This window comes from Callithrix jacchus, chromosome 10 (assembly GCF_049354715.1).
Source record: "Callithrix jacchus isolate 240 chromosome 10, calJac240_pri, whole genome shotgun sequence".
In the NCBI taxonomy this organism is placed as follows: domain Eukaryota; kingdom Metazoa; phylum Chordata; class Mammalia; order Primates; family Cebidae; genus Callithrix; species Callithrix jacchus.
This window is the reverse complement of record NC_133511.1, coordinates 68,225,284-68,250,099: the sequence shown is the minus strand read 5'-3', so window position 1 is coordinate 68,250,099 and position 24,816 is coordinate 68,225,284. Positions and strand designations below refer to the sequence as shown.

Below are 24,816 nucleotides of genomic sequence, written 5' to 3'. Positions count from 1 at the left end.
CACACTGCAAGTCAGGAAAGTCATCAACAGAGTCACAGAGACAGAGACACGGAGGAACATGCATACGAAGCACAAATACACACTGACGTGCAAACCCCAGCACATCCCAGCTCACACACAATTGTACCGCCGGCCCTTGAGGAGCTGCAATCACACCCTGAAAGCTGCACGCAAATCAAACCCCACCGGACACACACAGCCTGGCGGACCCCATCCTCTGCCACACTCACCTGTGGTCCGGTTGTTCCGAAGGAATTCCATCTGCAGCGTCTGCCCCGCCTGCTCTGCAAGAGCCAGGGGCGTGGGGGCCTCAGGGTCCCCTGAGAAGCAGCTGATCCCAGCCCCACAGCCCAGGAGTGCCTGGGTCTCAGCCAGGTCTGTGGTGGTGACTGCAGCACACAAGGCCTAGGAAGAGGCAGGGGAGGGTCAGCCCAAGGAGTGGGGGGCCCACAGGGAAATCGGGTGTCAGGGAGGAGAGGAAAGAAGAGGAAGGAGTCGCCCAGGCCTGGAGCAGTCCATCCTCAGACTGAAAGAGAGAACAGGAAGGATAAAAGAGAAGGAGAGAGGGAAGAGAGAAGCCAAGGGGAGGAGGGGCAAGCAGGAGCTGCCTAGCAGAGGCCAGGGGGTCCCAGCTGCCTGGGGCCTCACCCCTGCTGGCGGCCTGGACACAGCTGCCCAGTCAGCCACAGAGCCTCCAGAGGATCTCAAGCTCCCTCTGCCTTATGGAGGAGCAGGGGGGTGCTTTGTAGCTAATTCCTCCCACATTTGAATTCCTCACTGCCTGCCCAGCCCTCCCAACCAATGGGAGTTGCCGCCCTCTTGGCTTGCAGACTAGACTGGGTTGGGCTGGGAGCAGGACGCCTGGGTCCCTGGGAGGTGGAGGCCTGGCTCCCACCGGGCTTCTAGCTGGACTGAGTCTGCCTAGGAGGGGCAGTTTGGGGGAGGGGCTGAAGGCCAACCAGAGGTCACAAATGGCATACCCCTGCTTTGGAGCTGGCTGCCTCCCACTCAGGCCCAGCCAGATCAGGGCCTAAGGCTTGGCTCCCAGCCTGTCAGGGCCTGGGGCCCATATGGAGCCTCATCTTGAGTGGGGTGTGGATGGGGGTGGGTCAAAGCAACCCAGCTGTTTTTCATGAGCCTGACAGGAAATAGCATCCCCATCAAGTTCACTCCTTTTGGCAGGATTCAGAAGCAATAGGACGGGGTGCAGGAGACTGAGGAATCGGGAGGGAGACAGACAGATGCTGGGGACATAGCCTTGGCCCAAGGGTCAGGCCTAGCTCCTCCCTGCATGGCCAGAACTTTTCATATGGCTTAGCCAGGGCCCTTCTGCCCTCCAAACCTCAGTTTCCCCATATGCCAAAGCAGCTCCCTGAGCTGGTAGATGAGATGGGTTAAGACAGCATGAAGAACAGGGCAGCAGAGACAGTGGGTGGTCCCAAGGGGCCCCAGAGCTGCAGTACCCTGACCTTGTCCAGCTCCTCCTGGTTGCCAAAGAGTGGGTGGTAGCGACGGTACTTGCCCTCACGGTACTTGGCCTCCAGGTGGCACCGCCGGGTGCTGGGGCTGCTGCTGGGCTGTAGGGCCTCACTGGGGGGCACATTGGCTGCCCAAAAGCGGTTCCCAGCACCATTGCCCAGCTGTAAGAAGAGCTGTGGGGTGGGCAAGAGGTCAGGGGGGCAGCTGACAGCCAGGGGCTGTGCCCGGCAGAAACTTTGTTTCTGAGGTTGTTAGGCATGGGGCTGGGAGAGCCAGGCCATCTGCCCACTTTCCCAACAGGGAAGGTAAGGATGGATTGGCCTGCTATTGGCTAAGGATGCTCCCGCCACCAGCACTGGGCTCTGAACCTAGGTCCCAGGAGGTCGGCAGCCTGACAGGTGGACACCTCAGGCCCTGCACCTGGTCCCGGGGGCCTTGCTGCTGCCCCGTCCAGTTCCACATCTGGGGCTCTGCATTTCTGAGGCTGTGATAACTGGGGGTAGGTGCCTAACCTGTCAGCCAATGGAGTGGGCAGGGATTTCCAAAACCTCTCCTGTCCCTGACATTCCTCTCTGGGCAAGAAGCATGGGGGCGGATTCTGGGTGAGTGTGGGGATCTAGCATTCAGGGAATCAGTTCCTTCCTTCATCCGGCTCCTCATTCCACAGCCATTGGACCCCCTACCATGACTCTTTCTCAGATCCTGTTTGGGGTGCTGGGGTCACAGCACAGGACAAAGCAGAATAGTCCCTGCCACTACTGTGTTTTCCAGCAACTTATCTTCTCTCCCTGAGCTTCGAAGTCTGTAAACTGGTTAAATCTAATCCTAACTCCTAGCTTGTTTTGAAAGTCAGTTAATTAGCATATACAAAGTCCTTAGTACTTATGTGCCAAACACACCATGGGGAGGTGGGAAAGGGGTGTGACACCCCAAGTGCTCTGTAGTCTGCAGCCTGGGTCTAGTCTCCCATTGCAGGTTCTCCCCTGTATCTACCCCATATGGGTACTTGGGAGTTTCCAGTACAGGGGCATAAATGTACACATGTGCACGCACAGCATACACACATATACCCACTGGTGCATGTGAGTTCAGATGAAATGAAGGCTGAGAACCTCTGAGGGGGTGTGCAAGGTAAGGGAGAAGTCCCTGGGTCAGCCAGGAAGTGGAATGGAAAGAGGCAGGGGTGGTGGTCAGTATGCATTACTCAGGCAGATTACAGCCCTGCCCAGGACCTTTCAATGGATGAAAGTTAAATTAGATCAGGGGTCAGCAAATTATTTCTCACAAGGGCCAAATAGTAAATATTTTAGGCTTTTTAAACATATACAGTCTCTGCTGCATTTTCTTCTTTTTCTTTTAATACAACACTTTAAAAATATAAAAACATTCTTAGTTCACTGGCTAGTTTCCTGACTTTGCCAAAAATTGCTTTTCCCAAATCCCCGCCCACTAGATTATCACAAAGGGTCTCTTCCAGCTCCAGGGTGCCGTGGTCAGTGAGATAGGGAGGGGGCTAGGAAACCCAGGCAGCTGTTGAATGGGGCAGACCCCAAGTACGGGTGGCAAGCAGGGGCGTCCCCACCTGGATAAGTGTTTCTGTCCACACCTTCCTGTCCATCTTCAGGCTCCGCACCTTGGAGATGCCGGCACCCAGGCCACGGTGCTCTCCTGTAGACACACGGCCAGACCTGGAATCACCTCGGCCCTCCCCTTCACAGGAGCACTTACCCAGCCCCAGTGTCCACTGGGACAGACAGGAATGAGAGGCCACAGACAGGCCTAGTGGGTATGCCTGCTGGCAGCTCTGGAATTCAGCCGGGCACCCTTGCTCCCTGCAGGGCAGGACTGAGCCCTCACCTGGGCCCCTGCACCAGCTTCCTGCACCTGGCTCCCTGGAACCATGCTTGGCTTCTTACAGGCCACACTAACACAGCCCTGCCAGAGGTGATCTCTTTAAATTGCAAATCCCTGACTTCCAGTCCCTGCTTTCACCCTCTAGTGGCTCCCAGAATTAGATCACAACTCCATACCTGCTTCCCCCTCCATCATCTTTCTACCCAGACTCTCATCACCCATGTCCCCATGGCCACTCCTTCCTGCCATTAGATCTCAACTGGCATGTCACCTCCTCAGAGAGGGCCTCCCCAGCACACTTCCCCAGACTTGCTCCTCCACCTGGATCCCCACATCCAGACGCCTACAGCTGCCACGTAGACTACGTCAGCTCCCAGGAGGACCGAATCCCCAGCATCTGGCAGTATCTGGCACACAGTGGACCCTTGATTGAGCAGATGAATGAACCTTGGGCTTGACCCTCTTACATTTCATCTTCCTCATCCAGTCAGTCATTGTGAGTTTTCCACCATAGATCCTAAACAGCCCTCAAATGCTCACAGCTTCCCCAGGCCAGGCTTCCTCCTCCTCCCTCTCCTGGATCCTATGGCAGCCTCCTTACTGGTCTCCAGTCTCGCCCCCTCTAACTCAGCTTCTACCCACCCGCCAGGTTCTGACCAATAAATCTGACCACATCCCTGCCTCCTGTCCCCCTCCCTCTGCATGCAAAACCCTGCCCGGCTTGGCCCCTGCCAGCTCCTCTTGCTTGGCCACCCTTATTCCTCTGACATGAGAGGAACACTGGACCCCAACAAGCCTGGGCTCAAATCTGGGCTCACTTACTTGCCAGGTGACTCTGAACAAGCCATTTCCCCTCCCTGTGCCTCCATGTCCCATCCATAATGGGAGAAGTTGAACCCAGCCTGGCAATGTAAGGTCTCAAGGCTAATCACAGGGGAAAGGCCTGGTGTGCAGAAGAAGCCTCATCAACAGCAGCTCTCTGACTGCTGTCTCTGCTCTAGGCCCTTCTGCCAGATAGGACACTGGCCATCCAAACTGGCCAGCCCTGCCATGCCTCTGCCTGGTGCCCTGACCCCCGAGTACACACCTGCACAGCGCTTGCAGATGACAACACAGAGGTTGATGGAGGCCCAGTCAGGCTGGGCAGCCCCACAGTCAGCACAGAATCTGTTGGGGGCTGCAGCCCAGATGCGCTCGGCCACCTCCGAGGTAGACAGGGCCTCGGCGATGGCTCCCTGCATGGCCTCCAGCCACTGCTCCTTCTCTAGCTCCGAGTCAGCAGAGAAGCTGGGGACACAGGAGTGGAGAGGTTGACGGGGATGGACTCAGAGGGATTTGGGGGCAGCATGAGAAGGTACAGAGTGAAGTGGGGGACAAGGTGTTGGGAGCACTTAGGCAGAAGAGGGAGGCATCCCAGGTCTGGTAGGGAAGGTAGGCATGGACAAAGGCAAGGACACCAGGAACCTGAGAGCATATGGGGGCAGAGGAGCCCAGTGGGGGGCTCTGCCCAGCCCGGGGAATGAAGGCTGCTGGGAAGAAAATGATGCCTGAGCTAAGACTGGACAGATCAGAAGGGCTGAACCAGGTGCAGAGATGAAAGGGCATTCTAGACAGAGGGAGCAGCATGTGCAAAGGGGCAGGATGGCACATGGGGCATTCCAGGACCTGCAGACAGAAGGGCAGACTGGCAGAGAAGAGGCTGGGAGGCGGACAGGGACAGGCCTGCACCGGGCAGAGGAAGCACATGCTGAGGACAATGGAGAACCCACAGAGGGTTTCAGTGGGAAGGAGGGGAAGGTACAGAGATGTCTTTAAAAGACCCCTCCACCATTCCCATCCTCATTCCTATCCCAGCCCAAATGTGATATGCTCCATGACTCCACTCCACAAAGAACTCCACTGGCCCAACATACCCAGACACCTGTGGCCGCCACAGCATGCCCTGCTCTTCAGGGTGGGAGGCCCTGGCTGAACAACAAATGGATGACTGTCCCTAAAAAGTTGTTTGTTTGTTTTTTTAAAGACCCCTCTGGCTCTTTCCCTACCACCGCCAAGTCACACATGTGACCCTGAGTCCACTTGACCCATAACTCATTGCCACAACTGAGGAAGGCATCACAGCTGCAGGAGTGATGGCCGTGAACCCCACTTTATGGAGGTGCTGGAGATCTCCTCCTCCACAGCCTCGCATGTGGAATTCGCAAAGCTGCCAAAGGCGGAGCCAAGCACCAAGCTCGCCTTCCTGTGCTTGCGCCTGAGTGCAATGAGCCACTCATGCCAGCTGGGGGAGGCCCTTTGTGCAGAACACCAAGTCCACCTCTTTAGTGTTGGGGCAACAAGAAACCAAGAAACGGGCAGCCATCTCAGACTGACAATCAGAGAACACCCATCAGGCGCGGCTGCAGCTGTGTGGTAGTTAAGGACTATGGCAAAGAATCTCAGGCCAAGGATGTCATCAAAGAGAACTTCAAATACAAGAAATGAGCAAACAAAAACAGCTCTCAGCTAGGCATGGTGGCTCACGCCTGTAATCCCAGCACTTCGGGAGGCTGACGTGGGCAAATCATGAGGTCAGGAGTTCAAGACCAGCCTGGCCAATATGGTAAAACCCCATCTCTACTAAAAACATACAAAAACTAGCAGGGCATGGTGGCACGCACCTGTAATCCCAGCTACTTTGGAGGCTGAAGCAGGAGAATTGCTTGAACCCAGGAGGTGGAGGTTGTAGTGAGCTGAAATCGTGCCACTGTACTCCAGCCTGGGTGACAGAGTGAGACTTCGTCTCAAGACGAAGGAAAAATAAGATCCCCATGGCAGTCAAAGTAGTTGGAGTAAAAAGGATGAACAGGCATGGGCAGCCCGAGGGTAAGGAGGCAGGCAGTGGGGCCAAGGGCCCACTAGGCCCAGGCCAGAAGGGTGACAGCAGAGGGATGGGGCCACATTGGGGTTAAAAGGAAAGGCACGGGCCCTTCCCTCTTGGTTGGAGAGACAGGCCCCTAGGAGGAACAGGTTGCTGAAAGGAGGAGATGGCCATAGCTGTCAGACATGCAGGCCAGAGCTCAGGAGAAAGATCCCGCTGGAGACAGAAACCTGGGCTAAGAGCAGAGAGCTGAGAGGAAGCGGGGTGATACTAGTACTTATTGAGCAGTTACTACTCAGTCTTACAAAGACTTCCTCAGGAAACTGAGGCATACACAGGACAGGTGATGTCCCAGGTCACATAGCTAGTCACTGGTGGACCCAGGATTAGAAGCCAAGCACAGTTCAGTGCCTCAGAGGTAGCAGCTGAAGGACTAGGAGTGGGCAAGGCTGCCCAGGGAGAGGGCAGAGGACAGAGAAAGACACTGGGGGACAGCTGAAGTCAGAGGAAACTGAGATGGCAGAACCTTGGGGGCCCAGAGACTGAGGAGCCCCTTCTTGAGAGACAAGAGCACCTTCCAGGGGTGGCGCAGGCGCAGGGGCAGTGGGTGCAGGAGGCCAGCACAGGCAACCCCTGAGCAGCATGGCAGGCAGGGGAGGACAGCAGTGACCAAGTGTCACAGGGGGAGAGAGACCTCTTAGAAGGGAGGGAGATCAAAGCGGGTTAGCGAGCAACAGGAGAGGGGCTGTGCAGGGCAGGGCAGGGAGAGGGAACCCATCCCTCAAGAAGGGACAGCTTCCCACATTGCACAAAAGGAAAACATCAGGAAGGAGTGAGGGCGCTGGTGAGCCAAGGGGAGGGAGGGTCACCTGAAGATGCGGTAGGGTGTGGTGAGGTCGAAGCTGCGCCGGTCCACTTCCTTCACGTTGCCCACGCTCATATCGATGAAGGTGATGCCAATGCCCAGCTGGTACTCCTGAAGGGTAGGCGGGAAGGGATGAAGGCAGGGCTTTGGGGACAGGGCATGAGGCTCGGGAGGGGAGAGGAAGGGAAGGTGGTGCAACTCAGGGACTGAAGGGTGCCCAGGAGAGGACATGGAAGCTGGGCAGAGTAAAAGGCTGTGGGTTCAGGGTCCACATAGCAATGAGCAGAGGTGCACGGGCGCAGGAGTCAGGTCAGGGATTGGAGGGCACTGCTCAGAGCCAGGGGGAAGCGGTCAGTACTGTGAGGAGTGAGGACACATCCAGGCAAAGGGCTGGGCTCATTGTAGGAAAAGAGGGAACAGAAAAAGCAGGGCTCAGGCCCCAGGTGGGCCTGGGGCAGGAAGAGAGGGCAGGATAGGGCGGCATGGGCAGGGGAGAGGTTCCAAGGCCCCTTAGCACCTCTCGATTCTTGTAGAGCTGCACTTTGTCCCCGACCACGGCCACATACAGCTTATTCTTGAAGCCACGCAGCTCCAGGCTGCCAGCGCGGTCAGGCTGCTCTGAGCCTGGAACTCCAAGCAGATAAGCACTAGACAGCCGTGCCCGAGCACGCTGCTCAGCCATGGCCTGCTGCAGGGCCTGCATCCACTCCTTCCGCTCCACTGCAGGAGAAGGGTGGAGGAGCAAGCTCAAGGTGGGCCTGGCAGGCAGGGAGCCCCTCAGGGGTCTCCTGGCCCTAGGCTCCTCAGGCAACACTTCTGCCAGAAAGCCCACCCAGATTGCCCCCATCACTTTGCTTGACTTCTCTGACTTAAATGAGCTCAGGCTCCAATCCCAGCTATGCCGCTGATGCTGGGCAAGTGACTTCACCCCTTCAAGCCTGCTCCTGCTGTAAATGGGATCAGGAGGTTCTTAGGACTCAGTGACTGTGCCAAGCACTGAGCCGGTCACAGGGGGTGCCCCCTTCCTCCACCCACCTCACAAAGGGATCACGCCTCCCCAAATGTGATGCAAGAGGGTAGATGAGCCATGCTTCTCCTCCCCCTCCTCTAGCCAAACTTCCAGTCTTCTCTCCCCATTTCCACACAACATCCCATACTCCCCACCATCATTCTCTGCCCGGAAGGCAAAGGTCCTGTTGTTTGTGATCACTTCAAACTTCTGGTCCCCGATGGCAGCCACACGGGAGATGCACGCCACAGAGATAAAGCGCTTAGAGTAAGCATCCTGGGGGAGAGACAGGAGCTGTATTTTGGGGTCCAGCACCTCCTCGCTGGCTCCCCCAGCCTTAGCTGAAATTAAGGCTGTAGCCCTATCTCCTGCAGGTGATCAGAGACAAGACCCTGTGCTGACCCTGACTACATTCCTCGGCAGCCCTGGCCAGGAGGACACGGGTCAAGGGGTCAGACAAAAGCTCTGGTGAGGACTCCTCTGGGAAGGGATGACACCTCGCTCCAGTGCAAGGGTCCAGCCTAGGCTGGAGTAGGGGTCGTGTCAGGGACTGATGCAGGCCTCACCTTGTTACTGTCAAAGTACCGCAGGTGATCAGCATCCAGTCTCACCCATCGTTTCTGATAGATGTAAGATCTAGAGGTAGAGAGACAACAGGCAAATGATGGGGAAGGGAGGACAGGTTCCAGAACCACCCCAGCCCTCGGAAGCCACACTCAGTGTGAGGATCAGCCAGGTTCTAGGGAGGAAGGATCCCAATGGTCACTGGCAAGAAGATGGACTTTATCTACAGCAAGAGTGATTGAAGTGAGACTCAAAGTAGCACATCTCTCTTTTTTTTTTTTTTTTTTTTTTGAGACAGAATCTCACTCTGCCACACAGGCTGGAATGCAGTAGTACAGGCCTAGCTCACTGCAGCCTCATATACCTGGGCTCAAGTGCTTCTTCCACCTCAGTCTCCCAAGTAGCTAGAACTACAGGCATGAGCCACTGCACCCGGCTAATTTTTAAATTTATTTGTAGAGACAAGGTCTCGCCATGTTGCCCAGAGTGGTCTCAAACTCCTGGCTTCAAGCAAACCTCCTACCTTAGCATCCCAAAGAGTTGAGATTATAGGCATGAGCCATCAAGCTCAGCTATTTCCCCATTTTCAGGGCAATAAAATGGGTCTGGAGGGACTCATCGGTGGTCGCAGTCTGCCTGGAGGGAGACCTATGCAAATCATCTCAGGCCCTTCTGGTTTTTAGATCTGTGATACCAGTGTCCTGGAGTCCCGGACACTGCTTGTCCCCATGCAAGTCAGGAACCAAGCACAGCAGGAACCAAGAGGCCTCACTCACCCCTGAGGTGGGTTCTTATCTAGCCAGCCGGCCTTGATGACTGGTGTGATGGGGGTGGTGCCCCCAGGCGGCCCGTCCATGGGGTGTGGCGCAGCAACCGGTCTGGGCAAGGGCAAGCTCAGGCTGCTGGTGTGCCATCCGCCACTGGTGAGAGAGGAGGGGATGGGGGCCAGGCTGAGGAGGTGAGGATGGGGTGGGCTGGGGATGGGCTGGGCAGTGGGAAGGAGGGTGGCCAGACACTCACTTGGGGACGCCCTCATAGTCGTGGTCATCCTCATCCTCATCCCCTTGGTCGTCCCCAGACAGTTCCTCCCCCTCGCTCAGCAGACTGGCCACACGCACGGCCCGTGGGATTTGGCTCGGTGGGGGCTCCTCCTGCCCCCAAGACCCACTCAGCGTCATCCTTCCCTTCAAACCCCAGATCACACCCACCCAGGGGCTGCCACGCCCCCTCTGTCCACATAGCCCAAACCCACGCAGCTCAGCAGTTTTAGTTCTGTTTCCTCACATTTCCCTCCCCCTGCCAGCCAAAATCACACAGGGACCCAGATCACAGGGACAGGAGAGCCAGTGGCAGACACGGACCTAGGACACAGACAAAAACAGAAAGATGAAGGAACAGAGAAAAAGACTGAGGGCTAGAGAGACAAGACAGACAGACAGAGGAACGCAAGAAGTGAAACAGAGACAGACACTCCAGGACAGGACACACACTCCCAAAGCAGAGGGTCGGGGAGGCCACGTGCCCACACCCATGGCCAGGGCCTGGGGGAGCCACACCAAAGCCCGGACCCCTGGCCCAGGGAGCTGTGGCTGCATGTGACTCCTGACCCCTGTATGGCAAGACAGCAAAGTTGGGGAAGGAGAAGCCTCCTAGGAAATGGCTGCTCACTCTCTGTCTGGTGGTCCCCAGGGTCTGACAGGCAGCTGGGCACCCCACATACACACTGACAGGCAGACAGCCCTATGCCCAGTCCCACCTTCTTGGTCATCACTCTGGCTGGGGCCCCTGGCCCCTCCTCTGGGACCTCATCGTAGTCAGAGTCATCTGGTAAGAGACGGTTTGGGGGGACTCAGGGCAAGGGGCCTGGCATCCTCTCCTGGGGTACAACACTGGGCTTCACAAAGCCTCCCCCAGGCCAAGACCCCCACCTCTACCTCTCCCTGGCTTTCAGGAAAAGGTGCAGGGGATAGGAAGTGCTATTTATACCCTCAGGCCCCATAAGACAGCACTAAGAGGGATGGCCAAGGAGTGGCTGGGCCACCAGAGAGGTCTGAGACAGCAGTGAGGTTAGGGGTTGGGCTAAGGACTGTCCAAAACATGCTAAAAGGGCAACACAAATCAAGAAATGCTGCCAACCCCAGGAAAAGCAAACCACCCAACATCATGGAAATCAGACCATGGACAAAGCCAGCCATGGCCCCACATTTAACAGTCAGGAGGTAGGACAGGTAGGTGCTGTCTCCATCGTGAGGATGAAGAGAATGGCCCTCAGGGAGCTGTGACCTGCCCATGGCCACACAGGGGGCTGGTGGCAGGGCTGCACAGAAAGGAATGTGATCCTTGATACCCTCCCGGGGCCTGATCCCAGAGATCCCCAGCCCTCCCCAGACCCACATCCCCTGGCTGCAGCACTCACCGAACTCTGGCAACAGGCGTACCGGCTTCGGAGGTATCTCCGGGGGACAGGGAGGTGGAGACGGGGAGTGGGGAGGCGCCTGGGGGAGGGGGGACAGGGGATCCTCAAGCTCTGGCTGGGGAGGGGATGACAATGATGGCAGCAATGACTCCTCTTCCTTGGAGGTCAGGCTGGGAACAGAACAAAAGTTGGGCATCACTAAGCAACAGAGCCGAGACTGAAACCTACTGAGCCCCAGCTCAGCCAAACTCAGGCACTATACAAACTCACAGACAGGAGCCCTCCTGCACAGCGCCCTCCTCACCTCATCTCCCAAATGAGGTGAGGCAAAATCCCTGCCGGTTCCCCAAAGCCTGAAAGAAGCAGGCACCCTCTTTGACCTGAATGAGGTGGTCACCCATCCTCAATGCTCTAGCTTTTAGTCACATACACCCACTGGGTCTCCACATTGCAGGAGGGATAAAGACCAGAATGGGGAGTCAGAGAAGGCTTCCTGCAGGGGGTGATACTTGACCTGAGCTTTTAAGGATAAGAAGGCATTGATGACAAAGAGAAGGGACAGGACTGAAATGGGCTGCAAGGCCTGAGGCACAGACCAGAGCCTCAGAAACCAATTCCTAAGGCCCCCAACTGTGGGTCTCTGACTCAAGATCACCTTGCTCTTGCCCAGATTTGGATATTCACTACCTCCTGGTGCCCTCAGACTCTTCAAACTCACCTCCTCCCACCAGACCCATCTCCCACAATACCAGCTCCTCACCTTTGCTACCACTCCCCAAGGAACCCTCCCCTGATTCTCCAAGGCCAGGTTCAGGGTCTCCTGGGCTCTCACAGGCATACAGTGTCCCCCTCTGTCTCAGCACAGATCACACTGCTCCTGACAGGCTGTCTTCTGAAGGGCTTTGGCATCAAGGACATGAATTTGAATCCTGCCTTAGTTTCTTAGTTCTTGTGTGTCCTGGGGTGAGCACCTAGCCCCTCTGAGCCTCAGTTTCCTCTTCTGTAAAATGGGGGCTCTATCACCGACCTGGCAGAATGCTAGGAGGATTAACCAAGACAGGAGGTGTCACGTGCCAGCACACAGGATGCGCAGGCACCACATGCTGGAACAAGGTGCCTGAGCCCTGGAGGCCTGGCCCCACCAGCTGTCTCTGCTGGTGTCCTGCAGGGGCCAAGGAGGAGAATCAGGGTGGATGGGCAACTTTTCCCTGGGTTATTTTTGGCCTTGTCTGTTGCCTTAATGTTCCTGACAATGGCTGACGGTGTGCGGCTACCCTGAAAGCAAGGAGGGGCTGGGAGGCAGTGACAGGGTCTGCCTAGGCGTGGTCATGATTCCAGATTTTTACTCCTGCGGTGGCCTCCACCAGTAACACCCTCCTCTCTGTTCTCTGCCTGGGAACATCCACACATTTTTTTAACCTCTGGGTTTTTTTCTTAAGAGACTGGGTCTCACTCTGTGGCAGACTGGAGTGCAGTGGCATGATCACAGCCTCAAACTCCTGAGCTCAAGTGATCCTCTGATTTCAGCCTCCCCAGTAGGTGGGTCTCAAGGTATGCACCATCACACCTGGATGATTTTTAAATTTTTTTTAGATACTAGGTCTCATTATATTGTCCAGGCTGGTTTTGAACCCCTGGTATCAAGCAATCTTCCCACCTCCCCTGATTCTTCCCACCCACCCTAGGAGGTGGGAAGCAACCCTTTAACTCTAAAACCACACTGCCCTTCTCTGAAAATCTTCCCTGACCCCTCCTTTATGCTGCTCTCCATTAAGAGCTTCATACAAATTATTCTAAATGACATTTTTCAAAGTATTGCCTTTGTGCCAAGATCCAAACCCTGACTCCAAAGTTTATGAGCTTCTTAGGACACTTGGCTTCTTCTGCGTTGCCTTCTACTGCACTTGTCTCTTCTCCAAGTGGAGATAAAAGTTAAGCAAACCCCTTCCTCTTCTGTGTGAAGAGCTGACCTTCAGCTAGGTTTCCAGCTCTGTTCCCCTGGAAACCTGCAAACGATAGCATGTCAGCCACGTTACCAGGCAACCACTGCCTCTGGCAGCACGGCCCGTGCAGGAACAGTGTCTGGACGGAGAGACACCATAAGCAGGTTCTATACCTGGTAGAGAAACTGGAGCTTTGAGCTTCGCCCAGTATGGTGTTCTGCAAACTGGGCACATCCCATGCAGGGATTTGAAGCCACGCCTGCGGGGATGTTAAAAAACGACTGGCCTCTTAGGCAAGGGCTTTCAAAGCTGGCTGGCTCCCTGTAAGTCACTATCCGCTGTGAGACCCAGTCCTTCACTCCTGAGCTGTCACTTGGAGGGCCACAGAGAACGGCCCCTGGACAGCTACGTGGGCTGTGGCTCGGATCACTTCAAGGACCCCTCAGCAGATGAAGGCCTGTCACTGCCCTGGTGGCAAGCTGCTCCCTACCTGACAGGCCTCTCTGGGAATCTGAGGCCAAGGCAGGGGCCATGGGAGTCTTGAGTCGGAATGGACCTATGAAGACCCCCTGGTAGGCACTGTACCAGGCTGTCTCCCCCACATGACCTGAGTCCCTTTGGGGCAGGGGCAGCACTGGACTTGGTCCCCCCAAAGCCCAGTCAGTAGCAAGAGTATGCGGGCCAGGTGGGTGGACAGGTGGGCAGGTAGGCAGCAGGAGGAAGGGAAGGCAACAGAAGGGGTAAACAATGACCAAGCAACCGAGAGAGTGCCCGAAGGCCCAACAGCATGACCTGGGGTGCTGGCCCTAGCTGGCCACCTGCGATTCCCTTAGAGACTTCTTGATGAACAAATCATTCTATCACTGCTGCCTCCCGGAGCCCAAGAGGAAGGGGCTTGGAGGCCAGGCCTGGGATCAGCAGAGAGCAGAATTCTAAGTTGTCAGGCCACAGCCAGTCAGACCTCAGTCCAGGGAGGTGAGGACAGGTGCCATCCCTCCAATGCCAAGCAGGTTTGAAGGGGCCTGGCTCCCAAAGCTCCCCCAGGTCTGAAGGCCAGAGCTGAGGGGAAGGTGGTACCATAGAGAAAAACTGCCCACCTGCTCATCCTCATCCTTGGGGTCCAGCAGCATCGGCCCCTCCTCTGGCACCACAGTGAATCTCCCACCACTGTCCTGATCTGCTGCAAGGGGTCTGCCCATCTTGGGCAGCAAGCAGGTTCCCTGAAGCAAACTCCACACCCTCCTTCCTCACTGGGGTATCTCCAGCACTCAGCAGGGACTTACAGACACCTGGATTCATTAACTGTGCATGTGTGTCCACATGTGTGTTCACAGCCATTTTCTAAGCACTTGACATGGATTCTTCATTTATCTACTCATTACAGGTGCTCTGTAAGGTAAGGCTCATCATGATTCCACTTTACAGAGGAGGAAACTGAGGCAAAGAAATGCTAGGTTATTTGTCCTTGGTGCCACAGTGGGAATTGAGCCCTGGCAGCCCAGCACCACAGCCGAGCAAGCAAGGCCATGCCAGAGTCCCAAGCCTTCTCTGAGGCCAGCCTCCTCCCACAGGCCACCAGGACTCAGGACCCAACTGAGAGGGAACACATCACTGCCCTGACCACAGCAGGAAGGGAGAGGGAAACTGATGCAAAGGGTCCTCTCCCAGCAGAGCTTCCACAGGGAAGGGACCATGTCTCACGAAGGTGGTATAAAGGGGCCTCTCAGAAGCCTCCTGGGAATTCTAGCAACCTCCTCCAGGAAGCCTCCTGGCTGCTCCCTGCTTGCCTGCTTACCACAGGATATCAGGGCACTTCTGAGTCAGGACGAAGCCCAGGAAAGGAGAAGTGCTTTCAGGAAGGCACAACATATGGGAAAACCCCAGGGAAGGGGCAGTGACCCCTTACCAAGAATAGGGCCCAAGGAATGTTCCCGCCATAACTGGAGTCCCAGCCTCTCACTGCTTGCAACACTAAGAGTAAGACCCTGCTCCAAACCCGAGGTCCAGCTGAGGCCCAGCTGGGATGTCACTCACTGACATCTCACCCACTGGGGCCCATCCTCAATGGCAATACCTCCAAGCTTTCACTCACAGTTTCCTCCTCCTCTCCCCTCTCCCTCCCATAGCCCACAGAAGCCCACCTCCACATCAAAATGCAGCTCAGTGGGCCTCCTCCTCTAGGCGACCTCCAAGATTCTCCCACAGAGCTTCTCCCCACTCACCCTGCATCCCTGGCTCCCTGCTCCTTCAGCCTTTTCTCCTCTACCCAAGGGGCATGTGAACCCACCTGCTCACCCACTATTCCCCAGAGACTAGGCATGCCAGGCAGCTAAGGTGCTGGTTCAGCCTAAATCTGTTTTATAGAATCAGAAAAAATATACAGAGCAGACCTCATGCTGGGGGTTATGGGACATGGGAGGGTCTCAAGCCACAATGGGTCAGAGGAGGGTGACCCCATAATTAATCGTATAAACCAGAAACATAGCCAGGCACAGCGGCTCGAGCCTGTAATCCCAGCACTTTGGGAGGCCGAGGCGGGTGGAGTTCAGGACGAGCCTGGCCAAGATGGTGAAACCACATCTCTACTAAACATACAAAAATTAGTCAGGCATAGTGGCAGGTGCGTGTAATCCCAGCTACTCAGGAGGCTGAGGCAGGGAATTGCTTATACCTAGGAGGCGGAGGTTGCAGTGAGCAGAGATTGCACCAGTGCACTCCAGCTTGGGTGACAGAGCAAGATTCCATCTCAAAAAAAATAAAAAATAACCAGAAAGACCTCTAAAAGTTAAAAGAAGCACTAGTAATAACTACATCAGGGCAGCAGGCACCAATAGGGCCTGTCCCAGGTAAGATGAGATGTGTGGTCACTCAGTTAACTAGAAAGAGGGCTTTGGAGCCAGGCAGACCTGGGCTTGAACCCAGCTCAAACACTCATTGGTTTGGGACCTTGAAAAGATCCCTTCCTCTCTGAGCCTCAGTTTCCTCACTGATCTGCCTCCAGGCTACTGATAATTCAGCAAAGGAGGGATACTTGCACCTGGCATCAGCACAACCTCTTTACCTCGAAGGAGACCCAGGCCCTACAGGCTGAGCCAGGAACCAGCTTCATAGCCTCAGCAGCCTCTCATGCCACCTCCTTCTTCACCCCTGCCCCTTCCTATCTTTCTATCTACACCAATCTCTGGCCAAAAGAACCAGGTCTCACTTTGAGGAGAGGAAGGCCACAGAGTGGGGCAGTCTGCATATCTCAGGCTGACACTGGCCTCACCCCCTACTTACACTCCAGCCCTCGCTGACTGAGCTGCAGTCTATCAATGCATACTTACAGGCCTCTGCATACCCTGTTCCTTCCACCCAGAACACCCTTCCCTGCCCAGCCAACTCTTACTCCTCCTACAAAAAGCCCAAATCATAGGTCCATCCTCCCCACTATCGCAAGCCTCCCCTCACATCTCAGGCTGATCTGGGCCGTCCCTGGGGCTCCCCGAGCCTCCACACTTCCGATCACTCAATATGGTCATATGGGTCAATGTTTGCTTCAGTGAACTGCCTCAGAGGACTAAGAACCCAGAAACAACCCCTTCCTAGAGTCACTTGTCACACAGGTGTTGGAGGGACCTAGCCCAATCCCAGCTCCTGGACTCTCACCAGCAAGGCTGCAGGTCCAATGATCTGGGGACATCTGTGTCCCACCCTGATGTCCACTTTCCACAGGGGTAAACTGCCCCAGCTGCCTACTTCCTCAATCATGCCCTAGACTGCTCAGGGCCCCAGGCCTCAGTCCTATGCCTCCTGCTTCCTCTGTGGCTTCTTCCCTTCCTCCTCCATCATGAGACCCAAAGGTCATCCGCTCCAGCACTCTCCTGGTTCTGTTCTGCTCACTTTGGCCAAGGCCCAGCATAGACAGCCCTTCCTAGGGTCTCACTTGCTAGAATGGAATGTCCATGGTCTGCCTCTCAACTTCTGCACAAGCTGAGAGTCCCTAGAGCCAGTCCTCTCCATGCCGCCAGCAGTACTCAGCAGAGGGGGCTTCAGCAAGTGTGTGCTGAATGACCATCACCCTACTCATATCCTCATCATTGGAGAAGGTCAGCAGCTCCCCAGCCTCTCCATACAGCAGTACCCAGTTAACCTGGAGCCCATCCTCACAACCACGTCTTCACCCAGCTCTCAGCACTTCTCCCTGGGACAACAGCTACCACTTGCTAAGCACTCACTATATGCCAAGCATTTTGCTGGGGGCATTTTTTCATGTAATGACGGGGGATTATTAACTCCATTGTGCTCAGGACAGGCCTCCTCCTTCAGGAAGTCCATCAAACTGCTCCCTCCTCTAAGCCCACACAACCTGTTTGGCCTTCCATCACCAGACCTACACGCAGCTTCCCACAGGCCAGCCCTGTCTGGGCAGGAGGTGGCAGAGGCCTCCTTTCCCATAGCAGCTCTAAGCACATCCCAGGCGTGACCCTGGGCTGGCTCCTGAGGGAAGAAGTGGGAGGAAGTTCAGTCCTCAGGGAGCTCACTGAGCCCCTCCTGGGTCCAGGCCAGCCAGGCAGAAAGAGCAGGTGCAGGTATCTGCTGGGCCCTATGGAAGAGATGAGCCGAGGGCAAAGGACAGGGCTGGAGAGCACAGGGTGTGTGAACAGGACTTGGTAGAGGTCTATGTCCCCAGTAACACGAGCACAGGACTGTTGAGTTCACCAGGGATCCACAGTAACTGAGGGGAGGGGAGACCACCCCCTACACCCCCTAAGCACCCACCACAGCACAAGTCCTAGGGAGGAGAGGTAAGAAGCACACTATCTCCCCAACCCCCCGGGGGAGGGAGGTCTGAGGTGGGAGGTTCAGAATCACAGCACCCTCGAACTTGACAGTGAGATAAGCCAAACTAAGCCTCCCCAAGGGAATCCCCAGAGGGGTGCTGAGAGCTGGGAGCAGAGAAGTGAGGAGATTAGCACCAGGCCCCCAAGGGGCAGAACCCCAAAGAGGAGCATTCTGTGGGGCAGAATCTAACAAAGACCCAGAAAACAGGCACTGTGGGCTCCTGGTGGACCCAGGAGAAGTGTATGGGGAGGCGGAGACCTAGAAAGCCCAGGGGAGAGGGAGGGATGAGAGACGGGGAGAAAAGGAAAAGGCAAGGAAAAAAGAGACGAAGTGGAGAAAGTGAAAGATAAAGCTCTACGAGAAAAAAAGAGAATGGGGAGGAGAGCAGCACAGAAAACCAGGCCAGGGGTGGCAGACAGGGGCTCCGGGCAGGGCTCCCTCCTACCTGCCAACAGCAACAACAGCAATGGCAGCCCCTCGATGGCCCCTCGCTCACCATCAGATGCCTGCCGGGTCTTGGGGCTGAGGACTCCCACGGTTCTGGCCAGACGAGTGCGGGTGTGTATGCCCAAGAATATCGTGTACCTGCAAGCCTGGCCCCTGGTCCCTGGCCCCTGGGTGGGTCTAAGGCTCAGTTCTCTTAGCGGTTTTTGGGTCCAGGTATGGCTTTGCACCTGTGATTTACGTCTTTAAGTGTTTATGAATCACTTCTCTACGTGTGTGTGTGTGTGTGTGTGTGTGTGTGTTTCTGTGTATAACTGTGGATCTGTCCAGAAGGGAAGAGGACAGAGAGAGAGGAGAGAGGGGAGAGAGAGTGACTGTGACTGTGTGTGTGTGTGTGTGTGTGTGTGTGTGTGTGTGTGTGTGTGTGTGTGTGTGTGCGCGCGCGCGCGCGCGCGCGCGCGCACCTAGCTCTGGTCTCCCGGAGGCTTCCTGCTTTCTGCCTCCCCCACCCCCTGTAGCTGTGGCCAACATACACACTTCCTGAACACTGAGAAAGAGAAAAGTCACCCAGAATCCCCCGGGGCAGATACTTCCTCCCCGCCCCCAGGCTGCACCCCCTCCCAAACTGGTATGGGACAACCAACAGTGTCCACTGCTCTTGCAAGGCCTAACAGGGTGGACGCCCAGGAAGTCCTGACAGAGAAGTCCTGGCAGTGGCCTCTCCCCTACCCCACCCGCATAAGGAGGCCCAGAGAGGCTGGGAAAGAGGCTCTTTGAAGGGTGAAAGTTCTGCCCTGGCAACAAGTGATCAGCCTCCAGGAAGACCAGGGATTGGCTGGGCTGCAGGGCAGTCAAGGGCACAGAAGGGAAACCTGGCAGCATGGCTCCAGCTGGGCAGCTGCCTTCAGGACACACACTCCCTCCTCCTGAGGCACCTCCAAGCATCTAGGCATTAGAGAGGGACACCAAAGGCCAGAGCAAGCTGGGAGGGGATCTGCGGTGTGACCTTGGAACTTCACATCAGAAATGACCCCTGTGCCACCTTCAGGGAAGCCAGTTCACAGGGCTCATGTCTGTGACGCTCAGGGCTGAGTAAACCTGACCTGAAGCCAGGAGGCAGGGTCTGGACATCAGCTTCGCCTCTGCCAGGCTGGGTGACTCTGGGCAAGTTTCTCAGAATCTCTGGATTCCTCAGCGAGCTCCCCAGCACGAGCTTAAATTTTTTTTTGGGGGGGGGGAGGAAGGCAGGAAGGAAGGGAATAAGGACGGTAGGGAGGAAGGAAGGGATGAAGGAAGGAAGGAAGGGAGGAAGCGGGGAGGGAGGGAGGGAGGGAGGGAGGGAAGGGAAGAAAGGAAATCAAGCAATGAAAGAGACATTGCCAACCTGGATCTAGAGGTTTACAAGTTGATTTCTTTTTTTTTTTTAGAGAAGGAAAGAAAAAAATAATAAGTAAAGGAGAGGAAGAAAGGAAGAGAAAGAGGGAGAGTACATGGAAATATTGCTTTATTTTGAAAAAAATTGGGTATTAATAATGGCCAATCAACGTTTCATTTAAACTAATGGGTAGGTGTGATGTGGTATTGACAAGAATGTATATTTTATGTATTTGAAGTGGAGAGCTCTATAAATATTTATTAAGTTTACTTGTTCTGGATCTGAGTTCGAGTCCTTAATATCCTTATTAATTTTCTGTCTCATTGAATCTAAGTCTCCTATCTGGGTGTTAGGATCGTTAGCTCTTGTTGTTGCATTGATCCTTTTACCACTATATCTTTGTTGCTTTAAAATCTATTTTATCCGATACAAGAATTGCAACTCCTGCTTTTTATTTATTTATTATTTATTTTTGCTCTCCATTTGGTTGGTAAATCTTTCTCCATCCCTTTGTTTTGAGTCTTTGTGTATCCTTGCATGTGAAACAGGTCTGGATGTAACATGCGGTTGGGTTTTGGCTGTGTCTTTTGATTGGGAATTTAGTCAATTTAAATTTAGGGTTACTGCCATTTGGCTGTTTTATACATTTGTTGGTGTAAATTCTTCTTTATGTTGGTGCTCTTTATTTTTTGGTATATTTTTAGAAAGGCTAATACTGGTTGTTTCTTTCTGTGTGGAATGCTTCTTTCAGAAGCTCTTGTAAAGCAGGCCTGGTGGTAATAAAATCTCTGAGTTCTTGCTTGTTCATAAAAGATTTTATTTTTCCTTCAGTTGTGAAGCTTAGTTTGGCTGGATATGAAATTCTGGGCTGAAGGTTCTGTTCTTTGAGGATGTTGAATATTGGCCCCCACTCTCTTCTGGCCTGTAGAGTTTCTGCCGAGAGATCTGCTAAGTCTGATAGGCTTGCCTTTGTGGGTAATCTGACCTTTCTCTCTGGCTGCCCTTAGTATCCTCTCCTTCGTTTCAACCCTGGTGAATCTAACGATTATGTGCCTTGGGGTTGCTCTTCTTGAGGAATATCTTTGTGGTGTTCTCTGTATTACCTGGGGTTGAATGTTGACCTGCTTTGCTAGTTTAGGAAAATTTTCCTGAATAATATCCTGAAGGGTATTTTCCAACTTGGATTCATTCTCTCCGTCGCATTCAGGTACACCTATCAAACGTAAATTTGGTCTTTTCACATAGTCCCACATTTCTTGGAGACTTTGCTCATTCCTTTTTATCCTTTTTTCTCTAATCTTTTCTTCACGTTTTATTTCATTAAGTTGGACTTTGACCTCTGATATCCCTTCTTCTGCTTGAACAATTCGAGTGTTTAAACCTGTGCATACTTCTCGGAGTTCCTGTATTGTATTCTTCAGTTCCATTAATTCACTCATACTCCTCTCTAAGTTGTCTATTCTCAGTAGGATTTCATCAAACCTTTTTTCAAAGTTCCTAGTTTCTTTACGTTGGGCTACAACATGTTCTTTTAACTCACCGAAGTTTGTTATTATCCATTCCTTGAAGAGTGATTCTGTCATCAGGAGGCGCTCGTTCTCCATCAAGCCTTGTTCCATTGTTGATGTGGAACTGTGATCATCTTTAGAGGGAGAGGCGTTCTGACTTTGAGTATTCTCAGCTTTTTTATGCTGGTTTCTTCCCGTCATTGTAAATTTATCCTCCTGTCATCTTTGAAATTACCAACTTTCAGATTAGGTCTCTTGAGTGGACGTCCAGGTTGTTAGTTCCCAGGGCCAGAGCAGCGGCGTTAAAACTGATGGTGCTTTTCTGCCCAGGATTCTCCTGTCGGGCTTCCTTCTTGTTTCCGTAGTAGGCGACTCTGCCTTCCCAGGGCTCCAAACCTCGGTCAGAAGGGGAACCGGTCCGGTTTACTCTGCGCTGAGCGCTGCCCCGTCGAGGTGCTGGCCGAACCGCTGCGCCAACCACGAGAGTCGCACTGGCGACTCGTGTGTTTCCACCACTGGGGGATCTTCTGCTCCGTGAGCGACCAGACTTTGTCTGAAAGTGTGGCGTCCTCTAGTTCTCCGCGCCTTCCCTGAGAGCTGCAATCCCGGGATGTTAGCGATCGGCCATCTTGGATGTTCAATCAGCACGAGCTTAAATTAATGGTATGGGCAAAGTGCGATGGCTCACACCTATAATCCTGGTGCTTGGGGAGGTTGAGGCAGGATGATTGCTTGAGCCCAGGAGTTCGAGACCAGCATGGGCAACAAAGCGAGACCTCGTCTTTACAAAAAATTTAAAAATTAGCCAGGTGTGGTACTGCACACTTGTAGTCTCAGCTACTCAGAAGGCTCAGGTGGGAGGATCACTTAAGCGCAGGAGTTCGAGTCTACAATGAGCTATGATGGCACCACTGCACTCCAGCCTGGGCAACAGAGAGAGATCGTGTCTCTATTAATAATGATGATGATAATGGCAGGGGGTACAGAGACTCGGGGGGTGATGTGGAGTCCCCCCAGGCCTGGCAGAATGATGAGCCCGGTTCTGAGAATCCTGGGCCATGCCAGGGCAGGGAGGAGGGAACTCCATCCTTGCTTGTTTTCTGATTTGCCTAAACCTTGGTCTGTGGCCTAGAATCCTATCCCAGCCCCGTTCTCCCCACCTGTCTCCTCTGAAGACCTCTCCCTTCCTAAAACATCTGGGATGACATAGGTTGGGTAGTAGGATGAGGGAAGGGGAGCTGGGATGGTGAGCTCAGGGCCCTATGGCCCAGCTGTGCTGAGGGCACCCACTGGGTGCTGAGTCACATGCATGTTTACTCACATGCACCCCAAGCTCAGCACCTGCCAGTACACAAACTCATGTTGGCATTCATCTACTCACCCACACGATATACGTCCCAAGGGCCCAGTAGGCACGCAGCATTATTCTAGATGTTTAAAATTCAACAACAAACAAAATCAACTAGGATCCTGGCCCCAGTGGAGCTGACATCCTAATGGGCTCACTCTCGTGGCGGCGTATGTACACACACATGCACGCACTGGCTCAAGCCTGACAGTGCACAAATAACACACATGCCATGTACTGCTCAAACAGCATGTGCACACTCACACATGTACTCACACACTGTCAGGGTCCCTGCCACAGCAGTACATGTGAGCACAAAGGTCCCCATAAACTCACATACACACCACTTCATGTCACCACTGAAACTGCACAAATCTCTACATGCTTTTACATCTTAGTATCACACACTCTCAGAAACCGTCTGAATGTATAAATGCACAGACACACGACTACCCTGACAGCCTGCACTGCCACCTGCACCCATCTCTATGGGTGCACACACAGACGGCCCCAGGCATACCTCACACTGATTCAAGACCCTGAGAGTACACATGTGCACATGCATCCATCTGCCCCCACACTCCACTAGGGAGCCTGGAGATGACGGGCCTCAGCCACCACAGGACCTGTGTGAAAGGCCCCAAGGTTGAGGGAGTGAGTTCCCCATCACAAGGGGTTGCAGCAGGGGTAGGAAGCTCATGTCATGTGACACTGTGGTGGGACTCCCACAAGGGGGTGGGCAGGAGCAGTGTTCCTCCACATGCCATGGAGCCTGGGGGTCATAGGAAGGGGCTGAGAAGGGATAGGGTGGCCAGTCAGGCTCCATGTTGGCCCCCACCCTGATCACCACAGGACCCAGCTCACATGAGGCTTCATCTGCTGTGAGTTTTTCTACCACACGGCTTTGAAGACTTTGTACACTTTCTGAGTTGAGTGAGTACAAAGCTGAGGACTGCAGATGCCCACAACTCCAACTGCCAAAGATCCCCAGACACAGAAAGCCAGGCTTGGCAGCTTACCCCACCCTACTCTGCTGTAAGAAATAGTTCCAAATTGCAGGAAATAATTTCCTTCCAATTCTCTTAGCACAGGACAGATTTTGGGTCCTTGAACTACAAAGGGCCAGACCTCCTCCTGATCATGGGGCCTGGCCTCCTCCTCATGTTGGCTAAGTGGCTACGTTCGCACAGGCTCTGAGAGTAGGGGTTGGTACCCTGGGGCCCAGGGGCGTGGACAGGGCTCTCCTCCTACCCAGCAAGCCTCCTGAACTCAGACGTCAGTACCAGGAGGGGCCAGAAGGCTGTGGAAGACCATGAAGGGCACCTGATGGGGAAACAGGCCCAGAGGAGCAGGCCCTCATCAGAGTCACAAAGCTAGCTGGGCCCAACCCAGGCATCCTGCCTCCTAGCAGGAACCCAGGCCTCTACTGCCTGACTGGGGGGTCACAGGAAGGGCCTGAGAGGGGACCTGGCCAGGGCCCTGCCTCTTCCCTTTGTTCACCCACTTCCAACCCCAGAGACAGACAGACAGACTTTATCTCCTCCATCCTCTCTCCCCATCTCCTCTCTCTCCCCCACCAGCTGATGGGATTGAAATAGAAATTGCTCCTGCATACAGAAGAATGGTCACTAGAGGGCGCAAGGGCACCAGGAAACTTCCGTTGGAGCTTCCCTCCAGCCTCCTGAAGAGACCCTATACCTGTTACCAGTTGTGTAAACCCAGGACGAGCATGTACCCTTTTTGTGCTTCCACCAATCAACACTCAAAACACCATAGCACTAGCTCAGCTTTCAAGGCCCCCTGACTTAATGTTCCTCCCTGGGTGGGAAGAATCTCCCTGATCCTCCCTACAAGGCCCCCATGACTATACACTTGGCCTCGATGCAGCCAGGGCCCCTCTGCCCGCTGTCTCTCAGATTCATTCCTGTCCTGCGTGAAGCCAGCACACGAATCTCCCAGGAGTCCTGATGCAGGGATCAATGAGACCGTGGAAGCACAGAGCCCAGAAGAGTGCCCTGCAGCAAACAACGGGGACCAGGAGACAGCTCTCCACACACCTGACTTCACCCAAGTGCTCCACCAAATCCCCCTCACCCTGAACACGTATCTACCCTGTCTGGGGATGCTCCCTGACAGCCGGGCACCTAGTAGATGGCAGGAAGGGAGGACACCTGTGAAGGAGATTAACATGGAAAATCCATGGGAGCCAGGGGAAACTCAAGAAAAACACAGGGTACCAGGAGCCCAGGAGGGGAAACAGTTCTGAGAGGGAGAGCATGCAGGATGAGGCCTGAGACGTGTCCCTGGATTTGGTGACATTTGGCAGT

The 24,816-nt window shown here is 54.4% G+C and overlaps 1 protein-coding gene across 18 annotated transcripts in view; it reads right to left on the bottom strand.

Annotated features, from left to right (window-relative positions):
• The window catches only part of ARAP1 (ArfGAP with RhoGAP domain, ankyrin repeat and PH domain 1), a 75,326-nt gene that overhangs the window by 23,752 nt on the left and 26,758 nt on the right, over positions 1-24,816 (bottom strand). For 6 of the 18 annotated variants that reach the window (XM_035264129.3, XM_035264130.3, XM_035264132.3 and 3 more), the window contains 12 exons: positions 11,048-11,217; positions 10,388-10,455; positions 9,652-9,782; positions 9,408-9,551; positions 8,634-8,703; positions 8,223-8,343; positions 7,576-7,778; positions 7,063-7,169; positions 4,421-4,620; positions 3,062-3,147; positions 1,470-1,652; positions 231-405 (listed from right to left, as the gene is read on the bottom strand). In XM_035264129.3, the coding sequence (XP_035120020.2) occupies positions 231-405; positions 1,470-1,652; positions 3,062-3,147; positions 4,421-4,620; positions 7,063-7,169; positions 7,576-7,778; positions 8,223-8,343; positions 8,634-8,703; positions 9,408-9,551; positions 9,652-9,782; positions 10,388-10,455; positions 11,048-11,217 (1,658 nt within the window). Of the gene's footprint in view, positions 1-230; positions 406-1,469; positions 1,653-3,061; positions 3,148-4,420; positions 4,621-7,062; positions 7,170-7,575; positions 7,779-8,222; positions 8,344-8,633; positions 8,704-9,407; positions 9,552-9,651; positions 9,783-10,387; positions 10,456-11,047; positions 11,218-18,259; positions 18,805-24,816 lie in introns of those variants that run through there. The other 12 variants (XM_078340276.1, XM_078340278.1, XM_078340277.1 and 9 more) reach the window with 8 other exon arrangements.